We start from the raw sequence: 13,741 nt of genomic DNA, 5'->3' as shown, positions 1-13,741 counted from the left end.
GATGGCACAACACGGAAGAGCTACCTGGTCAGGCCAGGACTCTGCAGTCTATTTACACCTACAGGCCAGTGGACCCTCTTTCAATGATGAGGACGTAACCATCCTGGACAGGAAGGAGCGCTGGTTTGAGCGGGGAGTCAAGGAGGCCATTTACGTGAACAGAGAAAGACCATCTCTGAATTGAGGGGCCTAATGGTACATCTTTCACCACCGTATAATGCTATAATTGCAGCCATTCCCCAACTCTCTGTGAATGGTAACCATGGCCATTGATCAGTGGGCTTTAATCAGTGGTTGTTGATCAATGGTCATGAGAATTTGCATAATAATGATGAAGGAACTGACCTCACAGCCCATTGTTCCTTCAGTGGGCTGGTTTCAGTCATTATGCAGATGTACTGTTTATAACATAGGTGTCAAACTCTGGCCCGCAGCCTAATTACGTTTGGCCCGCGAAGCCATACCAAATTACTACTAGAGCTGGCCTACTGGTATTATACAGCTAATATATATATTGTTTAGTATTAAGCTTTGCTTGTTCCATATTCAGTTTTCCAGCAAAACTTATTTGAGTCCATAAGAAAAGATTCATTCTTATATCTGGAGGAAGATTTTTTTTTCCAATAAATATTAATGTTAGCCCGCGACTTTGTTCCAGTTTTGAATTTTGGCCCACTGTGTATTTGAGTTTGACACCCCTGCCATAAGTCATTGTTGATTTTGTCTTCTAAAATGATGTTTAGAAGAGGACCTGAAAATGGCCAACGTTTGTTTGTAAGCTTAATTAAACAGATGTTGGCCTTGGATGCAAACCAGCGCATAACACCGTTGGAGGTTCTCTGGCATCCCTTTTTCAACCCTAAGAGTTCCCCTTGCATTGACATGAGTGCTGAAAGACCACAAAACCCTGTGGTCTTTCAGCACCCTTCAAACTTGAAATGCAAGAAATCAGAGAAAATCAACTGCAGTTTTCAAAACTCGGTTGAATTTTCTCAGCAAGTATTCGTCCACACGTCAGCCAGCCCATCCTTCAGCTCAGATGAGCTTGAAATAGTTGAAGGGAGCATTTTGGGAAACCACTACAAGGTAGAGGCTTTCCTCGGAGAAGGGGGCTTTGGTATTGTAGCCAAATGCCGTGATACCAAAACCAACCGAGCTGTGGCTATTAAGGTGAACAAGAACGACCCTGATATTCTGCAACAGGCAAAACTGGAAATTTTCATCCTGGAGCAGCTGAGAAGGTTGGATCCAGATGCCGCCAACATTGTTCAATGGAACGGCTTTTTCCTTGACAGAGAGCGTGTTTGCCTGAAATTTGAACTCCTAGACCAATGCCTGTGGGACTACATACGGGACCCGAATAATCGGCGTCTCCCCATAAGCGAAGTCAGGCCAATTTTAGGTCAGCTCACAAATGCTCTGTCCCACCTGGGTTCTGTGGGAATAGTGCACGCTGACCTCAAACCTGGAAACATCATGGTTGTAAACCGCCATGAGTCTCCAGTCAAAGTCAGACTTATAGACTTTGGCCTCGCATGTCCTGCGTCTGCAGTGATGCCTGGTGACCGGACAGTTGGTTGTAGTGCACCTGAAGTTATGCTTGGCCTTCCTTATAACGAAGCAAGTGACATGTGGTCTCTGGGGCTGGTGGCTGTTGAGCTTGTTACAGGGGTGCCACTCTACCCTGGAAAAAAATATTATGATGTTTTGAAATTCATCATAGAGACTCAGGGTCAGCCGCCAGATCATGTTCTCGATCCTGGCGTGTACACAGAAGACTATTTCACAAAAGACAACTACAACCAACAACGCTGGACATTTAAGACCGCCCAACAATTTAAATACGAGACAGGATATGAATCTTTGGAGACAAGATACATAAAACTGACACGTCTGGATGACCTCGAACAAATAATGCTGTTTAGATGAGGACCAGAAGATGGCCAACGCTTATTTGTCAGCCTAATTAAAGAGATGTTGGCCTTGGATGCACACCAGCAGATAACACTCTCTCAGGTTCTCCGGCATCCCTTTTTCAACCCTGGCCTCTCCATCAGGTTCCCAAGTATCAACACTGAAAAACCATACAGAGTCAATCTCCAGCACGGCATCTTCCACCCTGGACAAAAGTGATAAAAACACAAACTGGGGTTGGAAAAGGATATTAACAGCAAATTACACTGGAAATATTAATTAAGCTGCTCCAATAATTATCACTTTGGCTTTTTTTTTTTTAAAATTTTCACTCCCCCTGCCCCAACCAGTCGCGGCAGATGACTGTCCCTTCCTGAGCCTGGTTCTGTCGAAGGTTTCTTCCTTTTTAAAGGGAGTTTTTCCTTCCCACTGTCGCTAAATGCTTGCTCATAGGGAATCTTCTGATTGCTGGGGTGGCCAAAACTCTAGGGGAAGTAGCAATTCTTGTGAAAATTAAAAAAAAAAAAAAAAAAAAAGCCTACCAATATTCAAAGCAGAGCAGCGGACACCTTACCATCACATCAGTCCTTTAATCCGACCTAAAACACCATGTTTACAGAAATAAATTCCATACAAATTGGAAATAAATTGTTGTTTTTGATTGTTTATAAATATATAGTGCTACCCTTCAGCCTCCTAGTAGACATACCTGTGTTATCCCCAACTCTTTGTGAATGGTAACCATGGCCATTGATCAGTGGGCTTTAATCAGTGGTTGTTGATCAATGGTCATGAGAATTTGCATAATAATGATGAAGGAACTGACCTCACAGCCCATTGTTCCCTCAGTGTCCTGGTTTCAGTCATTATGCAGATGTACTGTTTATAACATAGGTGTCAAACTCTGCCAAATTTGGCCCGCGAAGCCATACCAAATTACTATTAGAGCTGGCCTACTGGTATTATACAGCTAATATATATATTGTTTAGTATTAAGCTTTGCTTGTTCCATATTCAGTTTTCCAGCAAAACTTATTTGAGTCCATAAGAAAAGATTCACTCTTAAATCTGGAGGAAGATTTTTTTTTCAATAAATATTAATGTTAGCCCGCGACTTTGTTCCAGTTTTGAATTTTGGCCCACTGTGTATTTGAGTTTGACACCCCTGCCATGTTTCTCCCACTGAAAACGCTACGTCCAGATGAACAGAATTTAAACTTTTGGAGACACATGTGAATACATCGGAGAACAACTTGGGTTTTAGTATCTTACCCAGCTCTTACAGTGAAAATGATTAAACCAATGGCATTAAGGCACCAATCTTCTAATATATTAGTAACAATATGTAACTTTCACTTCTACAATTACTATTGATATTTCACACACACAAAATATACATCGATTAGCCTGTCTTGTGTGACATTTCATGCAGTCTTGGTGGGTGGGGGGGTTGCCTGCTAGCGTGGGGGCCCCAAGTAATTGCTTAGTCTGCTAATGCTGCTTGCTGGCTCTCAGTTATATGTTTTCATCAAAATCAAATTTACTTGAAAAAGTGCACAAAAGAAATGTGGTTCCAGCTATGATTAGCTAAAAAAAGGTCTGACCAGATACGTGCATGGCATATAAACCAAACTATACACGGGACACATAGTGCAGAGTAAGGCACTCACATACTGTATGGCTATTAAACCTGTTCTTAGTTTAAATATCTGAGGATGATAAAGATGGGGACTGCTGTTGTTAAGTTTGAGAAGAGCACATTTCCTCTCAGACCTGCAGTAGAAGGCACTCAGGTCAATAGGTCTTTGTTTGGATGCAGTGGGGGATGGTGTCCTGTAGTTTTCCAAAGTCTTGCAGGCCTCTCCATACCAATGGTCATAAGATGAGAGCCCCTTTACAGCATTTTATTCTTTCAAGGGTAGATTCTTTTTGAAGCGGTTTGGTTTTCAGTTTAGTTTTTCTTGTTAAAAATATTTGGCTTTTGTTTAGTATTAGATGTATTTATTTATTAATAAGATTCTTGTTAGGGGAAATATTTAAGGAATTCTGAATAGGTATTACAATTGGAATACAAAAAGGTCTACTTGAAACTCACTTATGTAGACACACTAGTCGAAATAAATGTGTATGTATAACTATTACATGCATGGACGGGTGGGAACATTTGACCAATGAGTAAATCTAGAAACATTTCCTGTTGGTACACAATAATGTTGTATTTTTTAACTTCAGTTAAATTATTAGTTAAAAACAGCTTTATATTTTGGTGTAAAGTTTAATCATTTTGGCACACAGATCTTCGATGTTATTTGCCACGTGGTCATACTTCGTCCAGGTTTTTGCACTGGTCAGCGCGTACGAAGCTTGGCTTCCAATACACACACATCAGGGGGTTAAATGTTCCATTTAACTTTTACCGCAGAGCTGGTCTGCGCGCCAAAAAATTTAAAGTTGGAGGGAAGATAGTCGATTGGCTTTCTGGCTCCTCCTTTTTTACTTTTGACCCACTGACAGAAAGCAGTAACAGTAACAGCCAATCGACCGTGCGTCTTCCTTTTAGGCTCCATCGTGATTGTTTACAAACCAGGAGAGATCCACCAATAGTAATTAATTTTCTCTCACGACGTTTCTCTCAGGGCCAATCAGATAACAGCACTTTTATTCCAAAACCCAATGGCAGGTTAGGGCGGGACAAAGCGTGAGGTTTATATAGAGGCTGCGATTTCTTCTTCATCACTAGCAAACCAACGACTGCTGTGGTTCGATTCCGAAGAACTATTTAAATAACCAACGATGTCTGGAAGAGGTAAAACTGGAGCAAAGGCACGTGCCAAGGCTAAGACCCGCAGCTCTCGCGCCGGTCTGCAGTTCCCCGTCGGCCGTGTCCACCGTCTTCTCCGCAAGGGAAACTACGCAGAGAGAGTTGGCGCCGGGGCCCCAGTTTACCTGGCCGCCGTCCTGGAGTACCTCACCGCTGAGATCCTGGAGTTGGCCGGCAATGCTGCCAGAGACAACAAGAAGACTCGTATCATCCCTCGCCACCTCCAGCTAGCTGTACGCAACGACGAGGAGCTGAACAAACTCCTCGGTGGCGTGACCATCGCACAGGGAGGCGTCCTGCCCAACATCCAGGCCGTCCTGCTGCCCAAGAAGACCGGCCAGTCTGCACCGAGCTCCGGCAAAGCGGGAAAGAAGGCCTCCTCTCAGTCACAGGAGTATTAGCTTGCTAGCTAATAACTCTTAACATCCAACGGTCCTTTTAAGGGCCACCCACTCCTAATTGAAAGAGCAACTTTTCCTGATTATTGCTGTCTTGCATCCCCTTTCGCATGATTTTTATTTAATAAAAAGTCTGTTTTGTAAGCACTGATGTATTCTGCTGATTTCAGGCTAATCGATGCTACTTGCTAGTTTTGGAGAGCTGCTAGCCTGGCCGGTTGAGCTGAATTTATCAGACTGGTGGTCTCTAACCCCACTGATTATACCGTGAGCTCGAGAGTTGTAATATAACACTATTCATTTACCAGGGCTTTGTTTCATGACCGGCGGTTAACAACAAAAAAGGAAAACAAAAATGGCCTCCACTTATCAACATTTACTGCAGGTACATGGGCCAGAGCCTGAAACACCGGTTGCATTTCACCTTATTAGTAGCATGACTGAGCAGCTTTTGTGGTGACTGATTACAAATTACTTTTGGTTTGGCAGAAAGGGCTCTTTAGTATGCATTTGTGGCTGAAATAATGATCTGTGTAGGCATATTGTATTATATGTATTGCGTATTTCCATCTAAAGCATAACATGCTACAAATAACTCACCCTAATCTGAGTTTCAGCTCTCAAAAGTGTTCATATGCACAGAGCAGTTTTAAATTTGTATCCATTTTGAAGGGTTTCCTGCACCACAATGACCAACAGACCTAACAGCCTCAATCAATGACCATATTTTTGGAGTAATAAGTAATATCACTGTAAAGTGAAACGGACCCATCAGGAGGGGAAGATTATTTGCATACATGCTCTTTTTATCCTGCATTAGTGTTCCTTGGGTATATGCCTGAGAAATTGGAGCTCTAGTAACCCATTTCTAGAGTTAAGGTGGGGTGTTTTACCATTTGTTTTGTATTTGCTTCCACCTTTATCTTTGCGTATGAGCGACCTGAATAATATGTTTGTTTGTTCAAAGTGTGGTTAAAGCTTGAAAAACATGCCAACGGCTCATTCTCCTTAAAGCTCCAGGTGTTTCCTCGTTACATGTGAAGAAACCGGCAGCTGCAGTTTACCAGCACAGTGACGTCTGACCCAGTATGCACAGCTCCTGTGCAGCAGCCGTACCACTGAGAAATAATTTGAGTGATATATTTCATTATTCCGAAGCACAGAATAATTAGATGTTAGGCAGTAAATTATCTCCACATAGATCAGGGGTGACAGACATGAGGCCCGGGGCCAGAACTGACCCAGCAGACTCCAGTCCGACTCACTGGACAGCTTTGGAAAATGTGAAGAAGGGTGAAAATTTAGTACTTTTAACTGTGTTTTCATACGTTTTACACTATCTACTATAGAAATTTCAGTTTTACAATCCACAGTTTAAAAAACAAAACAAAAAAAGAGACATTTTCTGTGAATTAACAACACTTTTTTGTTTTGTATTTACAGGACAGTCGGGGACTTTTCCTGCAGTTTTACACGTTTTTTTTTTTTTTTCTAACATTTCTAACAATTTAAGTACAAGAATTCATTAAGTTGCTACAGCAGCATTTCTTTATCATGTAGAAAAACCAAGTCATACTATTGAAATCAGCCAGTTTCCCCCTCATATAAAGATATCTTAGGGATTAAATGTGTAGTTAAACTCAAAAATTTCTTTGGAACAAAAGTTGGCTTGCAGAATGAGTTTGACATCTTTGCCATAGATCATAAGCCTTTATGAGCATTGATTGAAGATGTCTCAAATAGTGCATCACAACAAGACACCTGCTAACAGACAGTTGTTCATTCTGCTTTTCAAAGTGCTCAAAATACCTTTAATTCCCCATCAATGAAAAAAAGCATTTGGCAGAAATTACGCCAAACTTTAAAGGAGTCAGTGGAAACATGACATCTGGAGTGTAATTCCCAAATGCTGCCACCAGGGGTCACCATGTGATGTTTGAAAAAGTTCACAAAATGACTTGTGGCATAAACTGTGATTGTTGCCCATATGTGTTTTTATTTAACAACTATTGAAGACAGATCACTGTCTGTGCTGACAGATGTGCACCATAAGCCATTTCATAACACGGAGGAAAGAAAGGATTTCAACTGTTACATAAAATAGTACGACATCTGAAAAAACACAGCAAAGCACTATTTTAAAGTGTCATTAGTATACGCCCAGCTATAATACATAATTAATCCTTTTGTGGGATCCATAACTGATAAAATGATTGGTTGTTTTATATCAGAGGTGGGGATGGATTACGTATTTTCTCATTAAACCTCAGTCGTGTGCAGCTAAACTCACCCGTAACCTTTCCACAGGACATATTTCAGTCTGCTTTGAGTGCTTTATAGCGGCAAAAGCAGCATGACGCACCAAGTTTGAGCCGAGCCCAGGACAGGCTGAACCAATTACTCGGGCTTGACAACGTGTCCAACACCAACATCCAGGCTAAAAATTCCAGCTCAGAAGGAAAAACCCCGGTGTCCACTGGCTGTTATAACTATAATTTTCTGAGTTGACATTTTCACAGTCTCTAAATTTACTGGTGATGCTCTTTTCAGCTGTTTGTGGCAAAAAAAAAAAAGATCTCTGGTAAAACAGTCATTTTGGTCGTTTCATGGAATTTGTTGGCTTTCCTTCTGCAAGTTTTGAAGTTTTGATTTTCATTATCCACAAAACACCTCGTATGTTAATTACAGTTTGGTGAAGCTGTGACTGGAACAAAAGCAAATATCTAGACTGAAAAGAAGGGTTTTTCCAAGTTCATGGGTAATCTTTGTTTATACAGCATCTGAAAAGTAATAGAGTTTAGATGTACTCAAGCTGCTGTGAAATAAACAACTATATTTGTCTGAACATGAGAAAATCTTGGTATAAACAACAAATCTGTGAGAAACAAAGTTATACATGGACACAGAAGGACCTGCTTAATGAAGGGAAAGAGGAATGATGAGTGGGAAGAGAAAAAAAAAAGAGGGCTGGAAAGAGGGGGGTTGGATCTGCTACAATGATGTTCAGACGCACCGAAACATTCACTTTGAACGTTACTCAACAGCAGCGAAGATGCTCGAGAAAAGAACTGGAAGACTTTTCACATGAAAGCTTGGGAGGATGCCTCGTCTTGTGTTTTTAATCTTTGGACTGAATCATACTGCAGAAGAGGAGATGTTCCTTTCGAACTTGGGTATGGGAAAACAAAAATATTTATTTGAGTGTTTGTATGTGTGTGTGGAAGACAGAAGGGCATCACCAGGGTTTTGCGGCAGGTTACGCATCTTTGCATTATCTTTAAAGGCAGGCTTTTGATTTAACTGGGAGGCATGAGCAGGTGAAAGTCATCTGACAGGGAGAAAAATAGGAGCCAAACCCAGGTGGCTCTGAATGGACACTTTAGTGTGTGTGTGTGTGAGAGAGAGAGAGGGAGAGAGTTCTCAGGCTGTCTTTGGTGAAATAACAGTATGGTGAGGTATTTCTCCGACATGCCAGTGAGGTGCAACTGTGCCTGAGTGAGTATAGCTTTCTTGCTATGAGGGAACTTTGCTTGTTTACATGTAAATAAGTATCTGATGAGTCCATACAGACATACTAAAAAAGCTGAAGAAGACAAGTGGACAGATGTCACGCGTGAAGACAGTCCATTGGTTTTGTGGGCAACTCAAACTCTTTTGTGGTAATGTCTCTAATTTTCTGTTGTTCACTAGTTCGTTTGGCTTTGTGCCTTTTCTGAGCATCATTTGACTAATCACATGATTTGAGCTGGTACTGTTTTTTCTCAGTGTGACTGGATTTGTTTCAATTTAGCCAATCAGGAGGTTTGAATGGCATTCTTGTGTGTGTGCATTATTGCTGTACAGCAGCAATGTTCTGATATTATTCCAAAAATGAGACCCGGTGTTTCCCATAACTCTACAAACAATTTGGGCTGCAGATGTTCTGTGATCGCTCCACGATCACCGCCTCCTTCTGGATAGTATTTCCTGTCCTGAGCTGAGCCTCGCCAACCCCTCAACATGTGGCATCAGAATAATTACAGGTTACATTTAGGTTAAGGTTTGTCTAAAAGGAAATGTTTTGTTTTGTCCTGTCAGTGTTAAGGGAAGGGGTAGGATTTATGCTTGGTCTGAGAGGAAGTAAAGAGTGAGACCCTCAATTTAAGGCAATGAAATCTGCGTTATGTGGAAGCTGCTTCTCATCAAGCTTCCTACACAGCCTGCATGAGTGTTGACTGCCTGAGCCCCCACTTGCATAATTGCTGCCATCTTCACTGTTTCCACCTGCAGCCTAATGTCATCCTGCAGAGACCTGCAGACATCTGTTTCACAGTGTGTAACTGCAGGGTTCACAAGCTGACTGATCCAAACCTCCTACCAGACAAGCAGTTCAGTATCTGTGGGAAATCACACACTCACAGCATAGCTTGTTTTGGACTTTTATTATTATCATCCCAGAGTGCTCACAGCCAGGCTGAGATATCACTGCAGACAGTTCAGAAAGACTGAAAAGTTCATCTTCAACTTGCTTTGCCTGCCTGGACTTTTGTGCATCTGCAAGCTACTTTGCAACCCACCTCCCCACCAACTCCACTTTACCTGCTTTGTCTGACTTCATTTATATACTTTCCTCTATGAGAATTACACTGTGGTACTGGGCAGCATGGTGGCACAGTGGTTAGCAATGTTTTTCCCCTGCCTTACATAGTTCAGTGACATGCTGTTAGTAAGGTTAGGTTAACTACTCATTGTCAATCGGCCATAGGTGTGAATGGTTGATTGTCTCTCTTTCTTAGCCATGTGACATACCTGTGCAGGGTCAACCCCACCTGATGCACCATGGCAGCTGGGATAGGCTCCTGCAATCCCGAATTGGATAACTGGAAGCAAATGGATGGATGGTCTTTAGTCTATGTTTTAATAATTATTGCTATCGTCATGGCAACTGCAGAACTGAAGAAGCCTCTCAGATGAGAGGTGAAAGGTTTATTCTTTCCAAGCTCCTTAGATTATCTTCATGGTAGTGCTCCTTGATTAAAGTAATATATTGATATCTACTTGGGTACCTATCTATATAAGTAAGTAAGCAGCTATCTATTCTGTTAAAGAAAGATATGTGGAAACTCCTTGGCCCACTAGATAACTGCATTCACCATTTATCTTTCAGATGTTCCATTTCGTTAAATAATAAAGACTGCATTGTATTTAAAAATCACTTCCATCTGCTTGTTCACATGGATGGACAGCTATATGGGGATTTCCATTGTAATCACCATTTAAAGGTCATTCAGTAAACTTTACCCCCTCAGCTGTAGCCTCCACATGATCGCTGAGGACTCAAAACACAAACCTTATCTGCAGACCTCTGCAGTCTTCAGTCCATCGGGTTACTAAGCTGCCTCTGTTTGTTTGTTTTCATTCTCCTCAGTGAGTCATCATCCGTCTCACTTCCTCCCTCTACTCTCTGGCCGCCGACCATGGGAAAAGCCTTGAGAGATCAATAGTGGAGGCTTTCTCCCACTCTCTTCTACTCTCTCTGTGTTTGTCTGTAAGCCAAATAGTTCCTGTGGGACGTCTGAAAAGATGCTCACATGTGTTCACTCACTTCCTGTGGACCTTTCATATCGCTCTGCTCCATCATTACACAGTGGAAGCATTGTAATCCACCGTCGTCCATTTAGTTAGCGTTATCATAAAGTGTTGTTCGACAGTTTTCCAGAGTGGAAACACTTCTTTTGGAGTTCGTTGCATCAGCGGTCCAGAGCTCAGAGCAGGAAGTCAGAGGACACAAGGTCTTTTCCATCACCGCCTCCTACACTTTATGTTATTTCCTGCATGGGTCAGACTGTTAACACCTGCTTAACCCATAGACACTTTTAAGGAGACAGCCCTGCCTTGTGTGATTGGGCGGTGCGGTCCATTTGAACTTTCATTTAATGGAAAGCTTGTTGAGAGCCTGAACATTTCAACCATTCTCTCAGCAGGATGTGAACTCTGTGCAGAGCTAATTCTGGAGTGTTCTGAAACTGCATGTTCGGGTGAAGTTATTTACTCATAATTGCCAAAAAAAGGAGAAGCAATCAATATGGAGGAATTGGGAGTATGTTTTGGAGGGCAGTGCCTGGTTCTCCCTCTACTGTTTGTAACTGTAATCTGATGTAATTCTGCACCGGGATGGGCAGGAGAAGGGGTTGGGAGGAGGGAAATAGCAGAGGAACTCAGTGAGTGAATGAAAAAAGCAAGGAGCTAGACATACACAATAATGTGGACACTGCTCTATGTGCTAGCAACTGTCAGGCAAACCCATGGACCCAGCTTTTGTCTGGACTTAGCAAGAGTAAAGAGATGGTAAAAGCTGCCTGTCTGTCAGTGAAGTAAGTAAACACTTGGCTGTTTTCACCAGCACTGTTGTGCTAATATCTTCTCTTTGTAATATAACTCTATTTTATTTCATGTTTTTTATTGATCATTCCAGCTGTTAGATTTTCTGTGTATTCCTCTGATTTTTCATTGTTCACTCTAAACCAAAGTCATTTCTCTTTAAAAGTGGCAGCCCAGTCTGTGTGGCAGGCAAGTATCTATTTTCAGAAGCTTGTGGCAGCTCTGAAGGGCATAACTGCCTCCATAATGACAGGTTACTATGCGAGGGCCTGCATTCGCAAGCATTAAAACTGTTCCTCTGCCTGGGTGTGTACGTTAAATCACTGAGGCTTTTCGGAGCAGGAGCATATGTGTTTGTGTGTGTGTGTGTGTGTGAGTGAGGCAGACAGAGGCACATTAGCCTGCCCACTCTCCTGTCTTGTGTCTGACTGCGTGGCTCAAAGAGGCCCAGTGTTGACAGGCAGTGGGGCTGACAGCAGAGGCGCGAGGGGTCCTGTGTCAGTGACGAATAGAGGGGACGGTCTGTTCTTCGTGTCACTGGGTCCTCTGAGATTCGCACACTGGACGCGATTGTCAGACGTATGCGGTTTCACCCAGCAGCCTTGCCTGGAGTGACATCAGACGCAGACTGAACGCCCTGTTGTGTAAAAACGCCGTGAGCTAAACTTGGAGCACGCTGGATATTTAAATGTTTTTTAATTAATCAGTGATGACAACATAGGCCGACAAAGAGCTCAGGCCCTTAAAAAAGTGTCTGTGGGAATGACGTGTCTTCTGTGCACTATAACAAACACCGCAAGACATGTCACAGAGTTTAAACCGAATCATTCAAGCACAGTGGCACTGGCGGCGTTGAGCTCTACTTTGAAATGTAAAACCAAGAGTCAAGCACGACACACAGCAGCTCTTCATCCTCGGGTAGACACAACAGACATTAGATAGTAAGGTAGTTGCGTCTACTCTAGCTTTGCTTAGATGCCCAGAATGCAAAACAAGTGATAGTGAAAGATGCGGATGGGAGCTTTTAGTGGAAATATGAGTGAGTCATCCGGGCTGCCTATGTGTTTGTGCGTGTTTGTTTGAGCCATGTCTAGTCCTCATGGCTTGTTGTAGCTCTCCTGTCTGACTGGAGGAAGACGAGCAGACAGCCGGCTCTAATCTGCAACATGTTTCTGCAGACAGATTGGACTGTTTGTTTGTAAGATCACGGTGACTCACCACAGCCAGACGAAGCAGTCATCTGACCCCTGATGAGTAAAGCACCTGCAGAGCCAGCTCAAACCTTCTGCTATGTATCCAAAGCACATCTCACATAAAATCTGTGGTTGCTATTGTTGTGTTTGTTGCTCTCATTCTCGAACGTTTTTTTTTTTTAAAGGCTGAGGCATAAATCAATAGCAGCTTTCTTGATGGATTGCTCTGTGTTTAGTTCTGAAGAAACAATTACTCTGTACAACGGTTTGGTCACATGGGCTTATAACTGGGACAGAAGGGTTTCTATGGAAAGCACTGTTCTCATTGTAGTACAACTGTAGTAGCAGTATTCCCAGCGCTCCCATTCATGCCCTGCCACTCTGTCTCTGCGCTTCAGGACCTTCATGAGTCGGATAACTCTGCCAGTCCAGCCGACATGGACCGCATGAGCAGGAATAAAGTGGAGCATGGGCGACAAACGCACCAGGTCTTGCAGGTGAGGCATTTCTTCCTGTGGTGCCACTGACTATTTATAGTTGGATGTTAAGTTAAATTGTAACTCTTTTTACTAGCAGCATCTGTTGTAAGTCAGCTTTATTCACCATTACTGAGAGGTTTACGCGTTTAAAAGCAGGAGCATAGCAGTAATATCAGCTTCACATCCATTAGTGCAAGCTTTCAGAGCAAGCATATCTGGTTTTATAGCACAAGACTATAAGTGTAGTAATGTAAGTGTGCTTTTGCTCTAACTTTTCTGACTTTCTTTCTACAACTCTTTATTTTTAACTCTTTATTTTTTAACAAATACGTCTGACTTTGCCAAATAAAATCAGTCATTATCCTATTAAAATGATCCCAGTGTCTCCCAGCTGCAGACAGACATCTGGGTTGTGCACGGATTTATTTCCAGCATCACAAAATGTAGCTGACTATTGAACTAATGCCATGTACAACACATAAGAATTTGTCCATCTGTAAATCTTATTCATGGGAGAGAAAAAAAAGCCACATTACTGGGTGAGGCCTGTAGTACAATCCAACTCAGGCTTAATTG

At 42.3% G+C, this 13,741-nt stretch overlaps 2 protein-coding genes and 1 long non-coding RNA gene across 11 annotated transcripts in view; all 3 read left to right on the top strand.

Moving 5' to 3' along the window:
• Window positions 1-1,348: 1,348 nt before the first annotated feature.
• Window positions 1,349-2,463, top strand: LOC120734219. The gene is made up of 2 exons (XR_005695986.1): window positions 1,349-1,561; window positions 1,595-2,463. It is a non-coding gene; the product is annotated as an uncharacterized LOC120734219 (long non-coding RNA).
• A 2,173-nt stretch (window positions 2,464-4,636) lies between these two features.
• LOC120734216 (histone H2AX) lies at window positions 4,637-5,281 on the top strand. The gene has a single exon (XM_040032873.1). The coding sequence runs from the start codon at window positions 4,708-4,710 to the stop codon at window positions 5,134-5,136; it is 429 nt and encodes a 142-aa protein (XP_039888807.1). The 5' UTR covers window positions 4,637-4,707; the 3' UTR covers window positions 5,137-5,281.
• A 2,813-nt stretch (window positions 5,282-8,094) lies between these two features.
• The window catches only part of phldb1a (pleckstrin homology-like domain, family B, member 1a), a 29,995-nt gene continuing 24,348 nt past the window's right edge, over window positions 8,095-13,741 (top strand). For 2 of the 9 annotated variants that reach the window (XM_040032863.1, XM_040032859.1), the window contains exons 1-2: window positions 8,095-8,306; window positions 13,085-13,183. In XM_040032863.1, coding sequence (XP_039888797.1) covers window positions 13,124-13,183 — 60 coding nt within the window. In that variant the 5' untranslated portion in view covers window positions 8,095-8,306; window positions 13,085-13,123. Of the gene's footprint in view, window positions 8,307-8,344; window positions 8,629-10,326; window positions 11,487-13,084; window positions 13,184-13,741 lie in introns of those variants that run through there. The other 7 variants (XM_040032862.1, XM_040032864.1, XM_040032865.1 and 4 more) reach the window with 7 other exon arrangements.

The sequence above is a fragment of the Simochromis diagramma genome, unplaced genomic scaffold (assembly GCF_900408965.1).
Source record: "Simochromis diagramma unplaced genomic scaffold, fSimDia1.1 OVJJ01000216.1, whole genome shotgun sequence".
Lineage (NCBI taxonomy): Eukaryota > Metazoa > Chordata > Actinopteri > Cichliformes > Cichlidae > Simochromis > Simochromis diagramma.
Note: the sequence above shows the minus strand (reverse complement) of the source record. Positions and strands in the feature narration are given on the sequence as shown.

Bases quoted from the DNA above. Each gene is read 5' to 3' on its own strand.
- LOC120734216 (XM_040032873.1), top strand. From the start codon at position 4,708: ATGTCTGGAAGAGGTAAAACTGGAGCAAAGGCACGTGCCAAGGCTAAG.